Source organism: Leucopleurus acutus (genome assembly GCF_964270905.1).
Source record: "Leucopleurus acutus genome assembly, chromosome: 8".
Classification (NCBI taxonomy): domain Eukaryota; kingdom Metazoa; phylum Chordata; class Mammalia; order Artiodactyla; family Delphinidae; genus Leucopleurus; species Leucopleurus acutus.
The window spans coordinates 70,169,486-70,187,616 of record NC_139151.1 but is presented as its reverse complement, the minus strand read 5'-3'; the positions used below and the strand labels follow the sequence as shown (position 1 = coordinate 70,187,616).

Sequence of the window (18,131 nt, the reverse complement as noted above, 5' to 3'; positions counted from 1 at the left end):
ACATAGGTATAACAAGATAATTACACGTAGATCAGAATGTTGCCAAAAAGTATATGTAATAAACCCCATTTATCTATTCTCATAACTTTCCAAACTATTCTCCACACTGTAGCCAGAACACCCACATCATCTCTTGTTTAAAGTACTTTAGTGATTTTGAAATTTTCTTAGAATAAACATGAAGTTCATCCAGTGGTCTATAAGGAGCTGAATGGTGTGACCTTTTCCTACCTTTCTAGCCTCATTTGGTCCTCTACTCTCCTTTGTTTTTCTTATTTAAGTTTTACTACCTTCTTTCAATTTCTGGAACACACTGACACTCTCCACCACCACCTGCCCCCTCACAGGGCCTTTGCCTATATTGTTTTCTCCTACTGAAAAGCTCCTTGACCACCCTCCAACTCTTTGCCTAGTTAACTCTGTTAACTTGTTACTTTGTCAGGCATAACTTCCCTACACTTGAGCCTCCCAAACTTGGTTAAATCTCCCCCCAAATGTCTGTCCTGTTTATAATTCTTATTTAGTTGTAGTTTACATTTATATGTGTGATTATTTGATTAAGGTGAAAGGGAACTTTGCTTTTTCTTGGTATGGTATCGGTATCCTTAGTTCTTGATATAGTACCTGAGATTCCAGAAATATTTTTTTAATTAAAATTTAATGAAATGAGTAAGTAAATTCCATACTTGTTTTATGTCTTCTCATTCCTATATATCATTAACATTTATATTAGTTGAGCATGTTGTGCTTTGGAGGAGATTTTTATGATCCCCTCCAAGGACCTGATTTTGTATTTTAACATTTCTGGATCAAGAAGTTCTTTCTTTCACCAAGCTGAAATTCCTATTGCTGAAATAAAAACTCATTAAAAAAAATCACTTTCAGTAGCTAGAAAGAACAGCTGGTCACTATCCTTGATGCAGTATTTGTTTCCTTATCAGTGGAGTACATTTTCTAACATCACTTCACTATCTTATTTTTCTTTTAATTTTTATTTTAGGCCACCTTTCAGCTCAGTAAATCTTTAAGGGATATGGGATATTGACAGTTTATTTATATATTTACTTATTTATTTTTAAGGACTTGAATTGGCATTAAGAATACCAAGGTAATTCTAAATATTGTAGCTTATCAGCCTTACCTTGTGGGAATCATATACTAGTAAGTGCTAGCCAGCATCACTTGAAGGCTTGCTTTTCCCATGGACCCACTCAAAAAATAGGCCCATTCCTAATTAAAATATGTTCAGTTTCTCAAATTTTCCTGGTGCTTTCCTAGCAGGAGTGAGGGGGGTTTCATAAGGAGATTGGAAGTCTCCTCTTCCACACACACAAAAACTGGCAATCTTTATCTCTTTTGACAGCTGGTGGCATCTTTCTGAAAAGCTTTCAAAGCATAGATCATTTCTTCATAATGAAACCTGTGTGCTCAAATACAGTGGGTTGTGTGTTGAAATTCTTATCTTATGCTGTGGCAAAATGCTCTAATTTAGATTCACAAAAGGATCCTGTACCCTTTACTTAGGAGAGCTATGCAATTTGCCCATAGATAGACTGTTCAGCACCATTAGTGCATATCGTAGGTGTGCAGCGACATCATAACCTTTTCAACCTCGAATGTGTTTTTTCCTTTTGAAGAGTGACAAAGGGGTGAGGGAGCCCCCCAAGCAACATTACTGCCTTTAAGGATGAACTTGGGAACTTTAGCTTGATCCCCTCACCAGAAAAAAAAAATCAGTTTCAATTCTTTCTTACCTGAGGCAAGACAGATTATTTTTTTTCTTTCTGTAGCACTCATCCCATGGCCAAGAGTGACCCCTGACTTCTGAGATTCAGAGACAGATCTTTGCACAATAGAAAAATTTTATGAGGGCAGTGATCAGAAAATTCCTAAGTAACATTATTTAAGCACCTATTATGTCTTAGGTCCTCTGTCAGTCATTGAGGGTAGAGGTTGATTATAGAATATTAATACAACCCATAGTTTCTAATCTTTGGTACTAAATAGCATAAGATTACTAGCTTGAGCAGATAGATTTGGGTGGGGAGGGAAGGGGAATGTGGTGAAAGGGAGAGAATGGAGTAGGTTGTTCTGTTTTGTTTTCTTTTGTTTTGTTTTAAAGAGCAAGAGGGAAGAGTGAGTGAGAATTTTATTGGCAACAGTCCTTTCTCTTGGCAGGGGTGATGACTAACCCTAGCGTTCATTCCATTGCTACTTCATAGAGTTCCTGCACTTACAGTGACCTCCAGTTATTGTCCCAGATATTTAAGTGTCTTAGGGTAGTCCCTTTCTAAATCTGCCCACCCACTCGCTTCCCTAATTCATTCAGAATTGTCTCAAACTTGTGAGATATCTTTTCGCTTCCATTTTAGGTACACCTGAGAGCCTGGCAGAAAAAGAACGGCAGCTCTCTACCATGATTACCCAGCTGATCAGTTTACGGGAGCAGCTCCTGGCAGCGCATGATGAACAGAAAAAACTGGCAGCCTCACAAATTGAGAAACAACGGCAGCAAATGGACCTTGCTCGCCAACAGCAAGAACAGGTGAGCCCTGCCAAAGGAGCTGATGAACTGGAGGTGTGGAATGTGCCAAGCTCAGCGAGTAATCACATTGATTGGTTTATTTGTCATAAGCCTTCCCAAAAAAAGAATGAAAGAAAGAAGCCTTCTGGAAATCCAGGGTCACCGAGAATACTGAGGGGATATGTGGAGGACAAAGAAAGGCGTCATAGCAACTGGGCATAACTGAAATGATAACATTGTTCCAGAACATTTGGATTTGATTAATTACTTGGGGAGACTTGTTCATGTAGGCATCACGTATATTCCCAATGTAGCTTAACCATGAGTAAATCACTTCTCTCTGGGCCTTACTCTTCTCTCATCCAGAAAAGGAGGATCCTGGTCTAGAAAAACTTTGAGAATCTTTCAGTTCACTGGTTCAAGCTAGGGTGACCATATGTCTCAGTTTTTCCAGAATAGCTCTGGCTAATGTCTGTTTTCCAAAGCAATTATTAATACTCCCCTCTTCCACTTGCAAAAGTTGTCCTGGTTTGGATGATAAATTATATGGTCACTTTATTTATAGCATAGGTAAATCATTAAAAACAAATTAACACATGGCTCATGGAAGAATTTGACTTCATTGATTTAGAAGTGAGAAAAATAGCAAAGTTTGTGTGTATCTTTTAAAAAATAAATCACTTTCCCAAATGTTTTTCCTGTCTCATAAGAGTGCATTAATCTAATAACAATGATCCTATAGAGTAGTCCCTGATGCTTTAGAACAGATAGACCCAAATTAATGTGCAGTTTTTAGGAATCTGACATTATTACTGGAATTATCTTTTCAGTTAAATGTATTTTATAGGGGTATATAGAGCAATATATGCTCTGTTGATTTTAATGAGTTGTGACGTCTGGTATTTTATATGCTTGAATATTTGCCCACATGTAGGAATATGGACTCAGCCCCTAATGGAAAATAACATAAAGGAACACTGTAAAAAATCAGAAGTTAGAATGTCATTTAGCTATCCAGAGATGACACAGTAATTAACTATTGACACTTGTGAATAAGCTAGCACAAATTAATCTTGACACATTTGCAGACGAGTGATATCTTACAGTGAACACTTTGTAATTATATTTCAAAATGAAAATTAAATGACACTTAAAACTAGGTTGTCATGCTCAATGAAGCGAGCATGTAGCTCAACCGATTGGCAAATAAAATTCAGAATTTGAGCCACATGGTGCTTATGTACCATACTTCACTGTGTCAAACCCATACATCTAGAGTGGATGATAGTAATTGCACTGTGGTGTTTTGGATGCATTTCTATGCAGCACTTTATCATTTAGGAGGGACCATCAATATTAGATGTCTAGTGGTGTTTCACTGGATGGCTAAGAGGAAATAAATATTCAGAGATCCAGCATGTATACCTAGAATTGCAGAGTGAGTTGTCCATTTCTGATTTGAATGGTGATAAGCAGAGTGGGCCTTTCCAAACTGATTACATACTGTTTCCATTTTGCTTATAAAAAGCTTTGGGGAGGAGTGATGCCATTTCTCAACCTGTACCCTTCGTTAGGGGTAGCTTTATCATGACTTCTAGAATGAACCAGTCATCACCAGAAACCATTGAGCCACATTTGGGGGCAGATTGCTATTTGTCATTTTCTGCTGAAAGGAATGTGATTTGGGTGTGTCCCTCTACTCTATGCTAAAATATTAAAAGGACTCAGGAAGTATACAGCTGAGGGCTGGTTCACATCCATTTCTACTTCCAACATTGTCCATTCTAGAATATTTTGGAAATAGAAGAAATAGGAAGAACATAACTCTTGCCTATAGGGCACCACTAAACCAAGTCCTTCTAAGTGCTTTCTGGCCATTTTTTTCTCTGGCTTCCTAGGTTGGCAGTGAGTGTGTTCTCACTAAGGGGCATTCCAATGGGCTTCAAACTCCAGCAGCTCAGATTTTGAGGTAATAAGTAGCCTGACACCTAACTCCTGTTTTATAGTAAACACCATTATCCTACAGAAGTTCCCTGCTCTCCTGAGGGGCAGATTCAGTCTTCAGTAGGGCTTGCATTAAGTAGTTAATGTTTCTTTTTACAGATGAGATGATGTGCTAAGATGTTGAATTTGATTGTTGGGTGAAGCAGGGAATACAAAACTTGTATGTGGATCCTGTACTGTAAAACTAACACATTACCCTCAAAAGGATGTGAATAAATATTAGATTGTGTTTGTTTTTAAAAATGCTTTGAACATTACACATTATATCAACAAAAAAAGATAAAGGTTTTTGCCTTTTGCTGTATTGTTTTGGCACTCCCTTGACAATATTTGTGTTATCAGTTCTGAAAGTCTTTACAGTAGAAAAGGTTTCACCAAAGTAGGCCATATTATAAGTAATAGAAAGTTATTTCCTATCTTTGCTTACAGATTTTACTTTTTAAATACAAATTAAGCTCCTTAGAAAAATGTAGGCAGAGTTTTTCTGTTTTTATTCTTCAAGGATGAGATTTTGAAATTCCCATTCTTTCCAGATGACCAGTGCAGATATAGATGAACTGCTCACAAATGTAATACAAGGGGGTAGTTTTCATGTACAGGTAAAGATTTAGGGGCAAGCAGAGAGATGGTACCTGTTTGAAATATTTCCTTTTCTCCAACTTTTTGATTCTGCCTCTCTCATTTTATAGGAACTCTTTCATGTAGAAGTACAGTAAAGCATCCTTGTAATACCAGGAGAGGTACCTGAGGTAATGGCAAAGGTGTAAGCATTTCATTTTAACTTAATGAAACTTTATTTCTGATAGATTGCAAGACAACAGCAGCAACTTCTGCAACAGCAGCACAAAATTAATCTCCTGCAGCAACAGATCCAGGTCAGTGTATTTTATTACTCTCGTCTGATTATACTTAGATACTTTTCTCCTTGAAAATGGAATTTAAAATGCTGCAAATGCACCCTTCTCTTATAAACAGCACCAATAGAGCTGTTTGTTATTCAGGGATGTTGTGTACAATTGTATAAGTGGATGTAGAAAATATCGACTTGGTGGTAGTCTAAGCATTCTTTTCTGATGTGATGCGTAAGCAGAATAAACCTTATCTTTTTTTCCTTCTGCCATTTGCCTAACACAACCTGGTGGAAACCTAATGGTTTCCAAGGTAGCATACACATGCTAGTTTTATTGTCACAAACTACCTGCTGCTTTATATTTTACCATCTAATAGTATCATGGGTAGAAGCTTATGTTTATTTGCTTGTTAGGACTGTCTGGGCCAATTATGAGAAGAATCTTATGACCTAGGAAAAGGTTGGTAATAATTAATTTGTTCTTTAACAGATATTAACTGCATTTCTGCTAGGTGCTGAAGAGAACATAAAGATTAATAAGTAATTGTCTGTCTTCAAGAAGTTTATAGTCTAGAAAGGAAGAAAAACTTGTTCTTGAATAATTGTAACACACTTTAGAAATTCCTTTTCCTTTTCTTTTCTTTCTTTTCTTTTTCTTCATTTCTTTTCTTTTCTCTTTTTTTTTTTTTTTTTTTTTTTTTTTGTGGCAGGTTAACACAATATATAGATCATAATTGCATGGGCCTGGGAAAGAATTCTGATTTCTGTCATTCCTTTAGAGATTTGATGGTTAATTCAGCTAACAGCTTTTTGACGTAGGTAAGGGAAGTGGTCTCCATTTTTGAATAGGAACATAGGTGTGTGACTTCTAGAAAGCCTTAGAATAAGCAACTGGTTGTCTGGTGATTAATCCTCAGGAATATTGATCCCAGAGTTATATGTATCCACCACAGTCTCTGGGTTTCTCTTGGTTGCTGTAGATATTTTCTAACCACTGGGATCTATGATTCAGCCTAGTTGGGGCAGTATATTCTGAATTATATTAGTCCTTTCCTTGAGATTAGTATCACACCTTCCTATATTTAAAAAAAATCATTTACATAAAGTCATACCTTATTTCACCTCACTGATGAAAGCCAGTGATTTTAACTTAGATTTTTGCTTCATTTTGTAATCACACTTAGTGTTCCAGGTAGTAGTCACTGCATTTAAAATACCAATTTGGTGCCTGAAGAAGTACCTGTACCTAATTTGGCATTTCTTCTAGCTGTCTTTACTAGGAGGTCTTAACCAGTGTTTGTTGTTATTGTTGCTGTTTTAGTTAGTTCTGATTCTATAGTCCATACTCAAGTCTGTATGTTTCAAAATAAAGAATCCAAACATAGAGGAGACGGTATATCTCTGGCATTTGGGCCAGTCAGCCTTTATAATTAAATCTTGAAATAATTTCTCATCCTGGTATCTCATGACTCATGCTGAGATCCTTAATTAAATAACTGTCCAGGTGTTCCCTTGTTCTGCCCTTATTAGAATTTTCAGTGTGTCTCCCACTGCTAAGGTCAAGATTTTTAGCCTGTGGCTTCCTACATTTTTCGCTAGATCCCTTTCTAAGAACTCAGTAGGTGTTAAATAACCTAACCCGATCATTTAGTTCTCTCTGTTTCTCCTATTTGTAAAGCAGAAATGGAAGAAATTCCCTGAGATGTTCTCATATCAGTTACTTACTATTAATGTTTTTACTACCTCTTTATTACTTACTTCTTTGTTTATTTTGAACATATTTCACTTCTTAGTCCAAAGTTGTTTGCAGGAACTGACTGTCTTAATTGACATTTGCCTGTTGTACTGAGGATCTCAGATGAATAGCAACAAAATCAAAGTATTTTAATGAAATATTATAGGCATTTATTGATTACATATGATTTTATAGTTATAACTTGACTATATAAAGTTGATATCTTTTTCAGGAAACTATAGGTCATGATCTTAAAATATTATTCATCAGATGTTCAATCTGAGAAAACAAGAAAGTTGGTTTTTCAAGTGTTTTAATAGAAGTTTAATTGCTTTTAAATTTGTAGATATTTCTCATTGTTTAAATTTTTAAAAATTGAAGCTAATCAGACCTTGATCTCAGCAGTATAAATTATAAAATCATAGAGAGATTCAAAATAGTTACATTAATTTTAGAAATATGGGATTCTTTGTAACAGGAATTCATATTTTAAAAAATAAGAGGAGGCAATAACCTATATTTATAGTTTATTCTGTCCTGAGCTACAGCTTCACTGCGTATCTTGTCAGTATTTATCTTATCGAGCATGAGACCATTCAAAGAATTTTTCAAATACTGAAAAACACTTCTCCTTGCACAAAACATATTAATCTCTGATACTTACAAAGCATGTATTTGATATTCAGACTTTTAGTTGTTTTTTTGGAAGGGGAATGGGTTAACTGTATTTTCAAATAAGTTTTTTGACCAGCCATAGGCGTGATCAAATTTAGGAGAGAGACTGTTGTTAGACTAATTTTAATTTGAGCAAAATATGAGATTTAAGAAATGCTTCAAACATTTTTCTATCATGAAACATTCTCCCTTTTGAAAACAAAACAGAGTAAGATAGTAAATACAAAACCTTTCTCTTCTGAAAACAAATGAATACAGTGACAATTTGAGATCCCAAGTTTGAACTTCTTCCTTCTTTTAAAATCTTGTATCCTAGAACCTATTTGCTAACATGGTCAGCAAGATTAAGCCATGGCAATTGGCCATAGATCCCAAGTATCAGGTGGGATACATAGATCTAAATAATACATTTAAAGATTATTCTTTACTTCTAGTTCAGAGTGCTGACTTCTGAATCAGTACTGTTGTTTTGAAATTTGCAAGCTGTACTAGAAAGAAAGGGAAGAGTGTCTAACCTCTTATAACAACCACACACAAACACATCTGGGTCTGTTATAATGGAAACAAATGAAAACCTGGGTGGTTTGCACACTGAAAAGCAGGATCTTTCATTAGCGATAGGAAAAGGCATGATTAAGATAGTATTGCAGGGCTTCCCTGGTGGTGCAGTGGTTGAGAGTCCATCTGCCGATGCAGGGGATACGGGTTCGTGCCCTGGTCCGGGAAGGTCCCACACGCCGCGGAGCGGCTGGGCCCGTGAGTCATGGCTGCTGAGCCTGCGCGTCCGGAGCCTGTGCTCTGCAACGGGAGAGGCCACAACAGCGAGAGGCCCGTGTACCGCCAAAAAAAGAAAAAAAACAGATAGTATTGTAAAAGTCCATGTGCTTATTTTATTTGCAGTCCTTCAAAACTTATTCTAGTTAAAAATTATTCCATTTATATAGTTTTTCCTTTAATATAATTTTAATGTAATTTTGCCTTGGTAGATTCTAATTAAATTTTTAAAGGGATACTTTTAAGACCATATATGGTCTTTAAGCCATGTTGAAACCATAAGATGAATGATTTTGTGAACTAATGTTTTTACACTTTCGATGAGTCAATTTTTACTATTTAAAAATCAGGTTAATAACTTTAAATGATTATTAAAATTCTTTAATGTCAACAGATCTTTTAGGAGGCTGTTTGCTTAGTGAATTCAAATCCCTCTGTTGGTGCTTTGGGGAAAATGGCGATTCCTCTAATTTGTTACATATTAAGTAATTCCCCGGATATGGAGCCCAAAATAGACATTTTTGATATTTCCAAGACAGAAATAGCACAGTTTTTATCAACTTTGTGGATAGCAAAACTAATAGATCATGGAATATGGATCCTTGGATTTGGGAATGTTGATTCTCATGTTATAATTCCAAAGGACAAATAACTGCTTTAGTAATTTCTTCCTCTTTCTCCCACACCATAGTATCTTAGCCAATCTTTTGAAGCATTTTACTTATGAGTTATGTTGACTAGGAAACAAAATTCAGTTTGAATCCATTGGGCATATCAACACATATTTATAGCATTTTAATCAAACATTAAATGTAAGTCTAATCTAAGCAAACCGGAAAATATTTTATAAATCTTGATTTCTTGATCCGTCCATATATTTATTCATCTAACCTCATTTGACCATGTCATGGTTTTTGAATCTAAAGATATTCTTCATGGATACAATATACCACATTCTTTGGTTTTGATAGCATGTCAGTAGGAACATATTTAACAATGGCATTTCGTTGCTAGAACTGAATCTTTGCAAGAGAATTCACCTTATTATCTCTGTGAGAAACTTACTTTTTCAGACATGAATGGTGTGATCCAAATATTCATATCTCTTTAGACCCCTCTGTACAGGTGGTGTCCTCGCCTCACATCGCTGACCAAACAACAATGGTCTCTTAAGAAGGGACTGATTGGTTGGGATTTTATTTGGGCACTTGGCCTCCTGGGCCAGAGCCAATGATTTAGTCAATTCATATACATATACCTTTTTTGGGTAAAATTGTGAAACTTGAAATTCTTAGCTCAGTTCTTTGTTACTCTTTATGATTAGTATATAATATTCATTGTCCTTCCCTCACAATTTAATACATGAATTAGATGGTGAACTCAACCTGTGGAAGGCCTGAACTAATGCCATTGCTGCTGCTTTGCAGATACTCTCTCTTATCTGAAAACTTTCTCTTTTAAATGCTCTAATACATACTGCTTATTTACACAGCCAAATGTTTGTCTCCTCACTGAAGCTTCACTCTATTCTTTAGAGTATGTGAGTATTTTTCATATATAGTGTTTTCTTTTTTGATTATAATATATTCATTTGTGCTATTCACGTATTTTGTGTGTCTCTGTGTATTTGTCATGTGGTTGAGTGCCGTTAAATATGTGTTCTCCTTTCTTCCTACGTAACCAGTAGACATATCGATATTATGAGCAGGGAGGTGATTGTTCTTAAACCAGTAAACAGAATAATTTGAAATGTACTCTCACCTTTTAAGGAGATAAACCTTGCCTTTTGTTTCCTTCAGTATGATTAACTACAGGCATTTCAGGTATCTGCTGAGCAGAATAAGGACTACCTTTTCATGTGAAGTAGTTGTCTAAAGATCAGAAATAATTACTTTGTACATTAGCCATCATGGCCTGCATGACCTGGTTAATTAATTTTTTGCCAGCATAACAATAATAGATATATATTTGAAGATATGCTTCATCATTAAGTATCTAAATGACCTCTAATTTTAAGAGCTGGACCTTGCATTTATTGTCCTTTGGAACTGGCTGAACAGTAAGTAAAGTAAAGGGCCTGCCAGTCTCACATAGTTCCTCTGTCTTGTGTTGTATATGTTGTATCTCTGTTAATTGTATTTAGCATTGATAAACAAAAAGCAATTACACTGCTCCTGTTTTGGCTCTAGCAAATAGTCCTTTTTCGGGTGTTATTGATCAGGTAACAGATCTCCTTTCAACAGCCTCTGAACAGGACCAAATAAACCCACTGAAAGTAATTTGATACTTCTATTGGCATTGTACATGTATCTGATACTCTCCTGCAATGAAATGAGAGTTATAAACAAAGCTTAGAAGTCTAGGATTAGCCCCCAGCTTCAGCAAACCCTTAAAATATTTTGTAATTCTATCTTCAACCATGAATTAGCCAGGAAAAACAGACCCTCTCTCCTCTCTCTATTTTTCTGCTGTATGCGATTTTTAATTGCCCATGGGCAGGCTGTTATGATCTTCTTTGGTTGTTTAAAACCAAGATAAAAATGCAAATCTAATTATTTCTTTTATGTAATCGAATTAACTTTTCAAGTAATGATAGATGCTGTATAGCCTGCTTCTAACATTTTAATAATGAAGTTTCTGAATTATAAAGAATAGGGGGGCTTCCCTGGTGGCGCAGTGGTTGAGAGTCCGCCTGCCGATGCAGGGGACACGGGTTCGTGCCCCGGTCCGGGAGGATCCCACATGCCGCGGAGCAGCTGGGCCCGTGAGCCATGGCCGCTGAGCCTGCGCGTCCGGAGCCCGTGCTCCACAGCAGGAGAGGCCACAACAGTGAGAGGACCACGTACCGCTAAAAAAAAAAAAAAAGAAAGAAAAGGTAAAGCTGCTATAATTCATGAATAGCAGGGGCCTTAGATAAAAAATATAAATTATCACTGTGGATTAGAAACTCTGCGTGAGTTAATCACGCTCGACTGTTAAAGTTGGAGTGGATCTAGAAGTAAAAAGAGGTGATACTGGACCAGGTCCTTTGAGCTGCTATACGGAATTATTAATCAGCTTGCTACTTATTTTCTAAATGTGGCCTTATGGCAAAGATCTCATTCAGCTGACAAGAGCCTGATGGTGAATCTCAATGCTTTTCATGCACTATCCTTCAATTTCCCCAACCCTCTTTGGTGACCCTCAGTCCTCTATCTTATCTACTTCTTATCTCTCAGACTTTACTCCCCAGCTCCCTCTCAAATCAGTGATACTGAAAATGCAGGGAAACCAAAGTCTCTGCTTCCTTCTGGGATTAGTGAAAATGAGAGAGTGCATTACCTCTTCACTGGCAGGAGGCTATGGAGCCCAGTGGGCAGTTGATCCAGGTGGTGCCAGCATATGACATTACATAACACTGTATCAATTCCCCAAGGAAAAAGCAGCTCTTTTCTGTTTTTCCTTTGATCTCTCTGATTACATTCAGGGCTCAGTTTAGTGTTAGCACACTTTAATACCTTTCTAGGATGTGCTAATCTCTCTTTATAAGAGAGAGAAATCATCTTAGTCTCAGAGCCTTTGGAGGCAATAGTGCTTAGCTTAGAATTTAAATAAAATCAAGTAAAACTTTTATTTTCATTGTTATCTGGTTATCTACTAATTATGACAAGTGATTTTCTATTTGAGGTAGTGCTATTGAAATAAATGTATTTAAGCAAAAAAAAAGTCAATTTTTTTTTTTTTTTTTTTTTGCGGTACGCGGGCCTCTCACTGTGGTGGCCTCTCCCGTTGCGGAGCACAGGCTCTGGACGCACAGGCTCAGCGGCCATGGCTCACGGGCCCAGCCGCTCCGTGGCATGTGGGATCCTCCCGGACCGGGGCACGAACCCATGTCCCCTGCATCGGCAGGCGGACTCTCAACCACTGTGCCACCAGGGAAGCCAAAAAAAAAGTCAATTTAAATAAAACTTTAAGTAAATAAGAACTGAGTACTTGGATATGGCAAAAATTATAAAGGTAGTTCTTTAATGATGGAATTTTAAGAAACTCTTGAAAGAGCACTACACTGAGAGATGTTAAATGTTCCCCCTCCATTCTTCTACTTTCACAGAATGTTAAACTTGGACACATCCTCTAGAGGTCCTCGTGGTTCTCCCTCACTGATTGGGGGTAGGGTGGGTAGCTATTCCTATCATACAGCAATATAGTGAGTTAAAAATAACCCTGAGATTATGTTTTTTCTACTTTTTTGGAATTAAAGTGTCCTTTCCTTTTATGAAGCACAGGTGATAATAGATGGTATGTGCTTTGTTTCTTTGTTTTCCAGTAGTTTTAGTTGGTAAAATAAAAAATTCCCAAATATGTGTAAGTCCCCCACTTTTGTTTTTCTTTGAAATTTCTTTGGAACTCTTTCGCTAGTCCACATCCTTTACTTTATACAAGGAAACTGAGGCATAGACAACAGACTCGTCCAGGTTTAAAAAGCTACATGTTGTCAGAGCCATGAGTGGAACCCAACTTTCTTTGACTTCTAGTCTAGTACTGTTTCCAACATTCCAGGATGTATCTCAATTTGCCCTTTTTGTGATTTGAATAAATCTTAGTGCACTTTAGTTTTCCAGTTTGTAAAATGTGGATAATAATACCTAACATCTAAAATCTCATTACATTCTCTTTATCCTTAAATGGAAAAAAATTGAAGATTGCCCATTAGAATCAGTTTATATCTCAGGACTACTATAACTGTGGCTGCATGCCCACAAGGAAAGAGATAAAAAGAACATAACCGGAATCTTTTTGTAATGTGGTATGAAATGTATTTATGGCTGAGTGACTCTTGGTTTTTACATATAAACTTCTTAGCTAATTATATTACTTTCTGGGGGCTTAAAAGTGATATGTCTCTATATTGAGGATCAGTCCCCTTTAATGTTAATACCTGTTTTTATAGCTACCTTCTGCAGCTGATAAAAGGGAGCAGTGAGTGACAGCATTTGATGCCAGTGGTTCTCAACCTTGATTGTACCTTGTAATCACTTGGAAGCCTTTTAAAAATACTGATGCCTTGGTCCCACTGTAGAGGTTCCGATTTAATTGGTCTGGGGTACAGTCCCAGATGGGGACTGTTAAAAGCTCTCTAGATGATTCTAGCAGACAATCAGGATTAAGAAAAACTGCTCTGTATAGTGTAATGCAGATTAAATGATTAAATGTGAACTCTAAATTGTTTGGACTATTCATCTATCTATCTATCTATCTATCTATATAAAAATGGACTGAGGGTTGGGGCATAACAAATAATCCTTGAGCAGTTGAAATATACTTTTGACTTTGGTCATAGCTATTTTACTTAATAGCTAGAAAGCTTATAATGGATCATGGTTTAAATAATTTTAATAAATTTAATTTTCTAATAACTTGATTTTTATTTACATATGGGTATATTGGCAAGACAGGAATGTGTTGACATTAGATTTGTGCCTTTGGGAGAAGGTATTTAAGATAAAAATGAAGCATAGTCTTTCACAATAAGACAAAAACTTTTAGAAAATAAATACTCAGAAGCTTTTTGACTTCCACTATCTAAACAGAATGAGTTTTGACCCAGGACATCAACCTGTCATTTTTTAAGGTGTTTAAAATTATTTTTTCTGTGAAATTGATTACATTTCACATATATGAGGAATGTATGAATCTGAATGCACTTTTAAGCTAGATTTGTACATATAAATAGGAGGTACAAAGGATAAAATGCATTGCTTCAGAGTGTATGTAATTTAAAATTTTTGTAGAAGCAGCACAAGTATCAAGGACAAATAAATCAAGATTTAAATTCCAGTTCTACTACTTATTAGCTCTGTGACATGTTTTGCTACTTACTAGCTGTGACAAAAGTTACCTAATGTTTCTGAGCCTGCATCTCCTAGTTCCTAAAAGATGAATAATGATAGTACCTTACCAGTTCTGGGATTAGAGATCATCATCTTAAAAAACCCTACTAAGTGCTCAATGCATTTTATCTATCACTATCATTATTGTTGTTGTCATTCTTATGTACGAGCTATAGGAATAATTTCAGAGTCCTTAAAAGAGAAACAGGGTATATGCCCAGTAGTGGGATTGCTGAGTCATATGGTGGTTCTATTTTTAGTTTTTTAAGGAACCTCCATACTGTTCTCCATAGTGGCTGTATCAATTTACATACCCACCAAAAGTGTAGGAGGGTTCCCTTTTCACCACACCCTTTCCAGCATTTATTGTTTCTAGATTTTTTGTTAATGGACATTCTGACTGGTGTAAGATGATACCTCATTGTAGTTTTGATTTGCATTTCTCTAATAATTAGTGTTGTTGAGCATCTTTTCATGTGCCTCTTGCCCATCTGTATATCTTCCTTGGTGAAATGTCTATTTAGGTCTTCTGCCCATTTTTTAACTGGATTGTTTTTTTGATATTGAGCTCCATGAGCTGTTCAAAATTGAGTTATTTGTAGTGAGGTGGATGGACCTAGAGTCTGTCATACAGAGTGAAGTATGTCAGAAAGAGAAAAACAAATACCGTATGCTAACGCATATATATGGAATCTAAAAAAAAAAAAAAAAAAGGTTCTGATGAACCTAGTTGCAGGGCAGGAATAAAAAGGTAGACATAGAAAATGGACTTGAGGACATGGGGTGGGAGGGTGAAGCTGGGGCGAAGTGAGAGTAGCATCGACACATATACACTACCAAATGTAAGATAGTTGGCTGGTGAGAAGCAGCAGCATAGAACAGGGAGATTAGCTCGGTGCTTTGCGATGACCTAGAGGGGTAGAATAGGGAGGATGAGAGGGAGACTCAAGAGGGAGGGGATATGGGGACATGTGTATGCATATGGCTGATTTGCTTTGTTGTGCAACAGAAACTAACACCGTATTGTGAAGCAATTATACTCCAATATAGAGCTATTAAAAAAAGAGAGAGAAACGCACATGTACATATTTTGTGTCTACATGTGTAAGCATGTTTATGTCTACATACATATGCACATTTAGAGCCCACAAATTAGTGACGTGAATATAGGATAATCAATGTGGATGCGCTATAATCAATTATTATCACCAGGGTAATCTAGAGGAAAAGAAAGCAAAAATTTTCTCTGGCTGCCAAATAAGAGCTATTTCAATTCTCAGTAAGAGAACAGTAAGGTTTATCAGGCACTCAGAAATGGTTGACCAAGAATTAGAGCTGCCTGGAGAATGTCTAAAAGGGGATGTGGCATTTTATTCTGGAAAATAGGGTCAAATTCTTACTTTTCACACTAAAATGGGCTTTTCTATTAGATCAGTAATGCCTGTGGGATAGTAAATGAACCTTTCCAATTTATTTTATAGCTTTTTTTAAATACACAGATGAAGTTAGCGGTGTAGCAGCACAAAATGCAAAAGTCTTCTTGTTTAAAATAAAGTTGTTCATATAAATCTTATGTATGCCATCTCCTGTAAGTCAAGCATTTGCCCAGCTTTTGTGAATTATGTCTATACTTAGAATTTAAGAAGTTAAACAGTATGCATACCAGACTTGAGAGATGGGAAATAAAAATTGATATACTGTGTGACACTTGATATAGCACAGGGAAATATCTTTTAAATTTTGAAAGGATATACTGACATAACCATTTTTAATTCACATAAGGTAACTCCCACTTAAAGTTATTAATGTTAGAGTCAGATATTTTTACTTCTTCAGAATAAAAGAAAATAAATGATGCAAAAGGTGTAATGTCTCACTGTGAGACACTGAATTCATTTTATCTGCCACCCAATCCATTAAGAAAATATTAAAGTTGCAACAGTAAACAATGAAAGTTAAGGAATTCACAGATCAGAATAAAGAGTAAAGTCCAACCTCAGGTCACAGTCATGACTTTTGTTAAACACACACTTCAGTGGAAGATTTTTATCTTAAAATGTCTACAGATGAGTTTTCTACAGTGGCTGAGATTAGTACAGCTGGAAAGAGCTCTCAGCTAGGCTGACTTGGCTGCTGCTTGAACATGTTGACAAGGTGGAGTTACTATTCTAAAGAACTCTAACAGGCCATGCTTGTTTTGTGCTGTAATAAAATCATTCATTTCCCAGCCACGCAAATGTTGGCTCTTCCTTATACCTTCTTTAGTTGTATTATTCATAGGAAAAGGGGGAGAGGGAAACCCAAGAAAACTGATTTTACTTTTGATTGTCCAATAACTTTTGTTCCATTTCAAAAGTTGTGATGATGTCAGGAACCAGTTACCCAAATGGAAAAACATAACTTATGTACTGTTATTTAATAAAAGATGTAAGTCCTAGTTTAGCGTTTTTAAGGCTGGATGTGGCAGAAATTGTTTGTTAATATGTATAGAATTAGTTAAATACAGAGCACTTTAGGATTAGTATAACTGAGTGGTGTCTAAGGAGACAATCAGAGAACTGAAACTTCTGGGAGAAGAAAGATCTCCAGCTGCTGCTTCAGGTATTTGTTTGTTCTAAAGGACCTTTATTTCTGTGGCTGTCAGCCCCTCCTTCCCCCGACCTGCATTTCGGTGAGAATTTTGAATGTTATGATGGCTCCCAAATAATCAGTTTAGTAGCTGGAGGCTGGGGTTTGAAGGAATCAACATGGTTATAGTGGTAGAAGAATGAGCTTAGAAGCAGAAGGTGATGGAGAGCAAGAAAGTGCACAAGGGTAGGAAGCTGTTACCTTCTTTAGTGATAAATAACAGAGGTTTGAGAAAAAGAAAAACTAGTTCCAAGTTTCCTCTCCACTCTATTCTGTGTAATTCTTTGTGCAGACTCAGATTTCTAGATTTTATGTTTGAAGGTTAGATGGAGTGGAGAAACTGTTAGGTGACCTGAAATTTGTCTGTGGAAAAGCCCAGAGGAGTAGGCAAAAGTGAGATATTGGGTTCCAGCCAGAGGTTAGTCTTAGCAGATCAGTTAGACCAGGTCAGATCCACAGTCATAGAGCAAACATGTAGTCTACCACTGGAGGACTTCCAGCTTGTGGCTGGAATATGTGTAATGCAAGGGTGGACACCTGGGCAAAGAAAAATGAAGTTGGGCTTTTGAAGTTGGCCTCCACACAACAGATATTTTTCTGTTAAGACTGTCTGATTTCATTTATTGTGTATCATCACATACACTGGTCTCTGGCAGGGCCCTTTCATGGACTCCATTTTAGGGTCGAAATATACCCTGGAATTCCTAGGGATCCCTTGTGGGAGGAAAGCTCAGGTTATTGGCAGTTCAGTAGAAGATGTAATCTGAACTCTATGTTTAGGACTTTGGCCTCCATATCAATACAATATCTTTCCTTCTCAATACAATTGGGCTCTGACCATGGAGACCCAGATTTGTGATATATAGTATACCTCAAGTGGTTAAGAGTACAAAGGCAAATGACTTTGGGTAGTAGAATTATAAACTATTTTTTATTGTTTTAGGTTAGTTTTAAAAATTTTTTTCTAACACTTATTGCTTTTGTATAAGAAAATTAGGTAAAAATTTTAAATATACATTGAAAGAACCCTGGTTTTCAATATTAAGAAAATTGTTAAATTTATTATGGTAT

General features: G+C 36.4%; 1 protein-coding gene across 7 annotated transcripts in view; it reads left to right on the top strand.

The window, feature by feature from the left end:
* The window catches only part of SOX6 (SRY-box transcription factor 6), a 518,084-nt gene that overhangs the window by 308,902 nt on the left and 191,051 nt on the right, over nt 1–18,131 (top strand). For all 7 annotated transcript variants that reach the window (XM_082845245.1, XM_082845244.1, XM_082845243.1 and 4 more), the window contains 2 exons: nt 2,373–2,545; nt 5,335–5,403. In XM_082845245.1, coding sequence (XP_082701371.1) covers nt 2,373–2,545; nt 5,335–5,403 — 242 coding nt within the window. The remainder of the gene's footprint in view (nt 1–2,372; nt 2,546–5,334; nt 5,404–18,131) is intronic.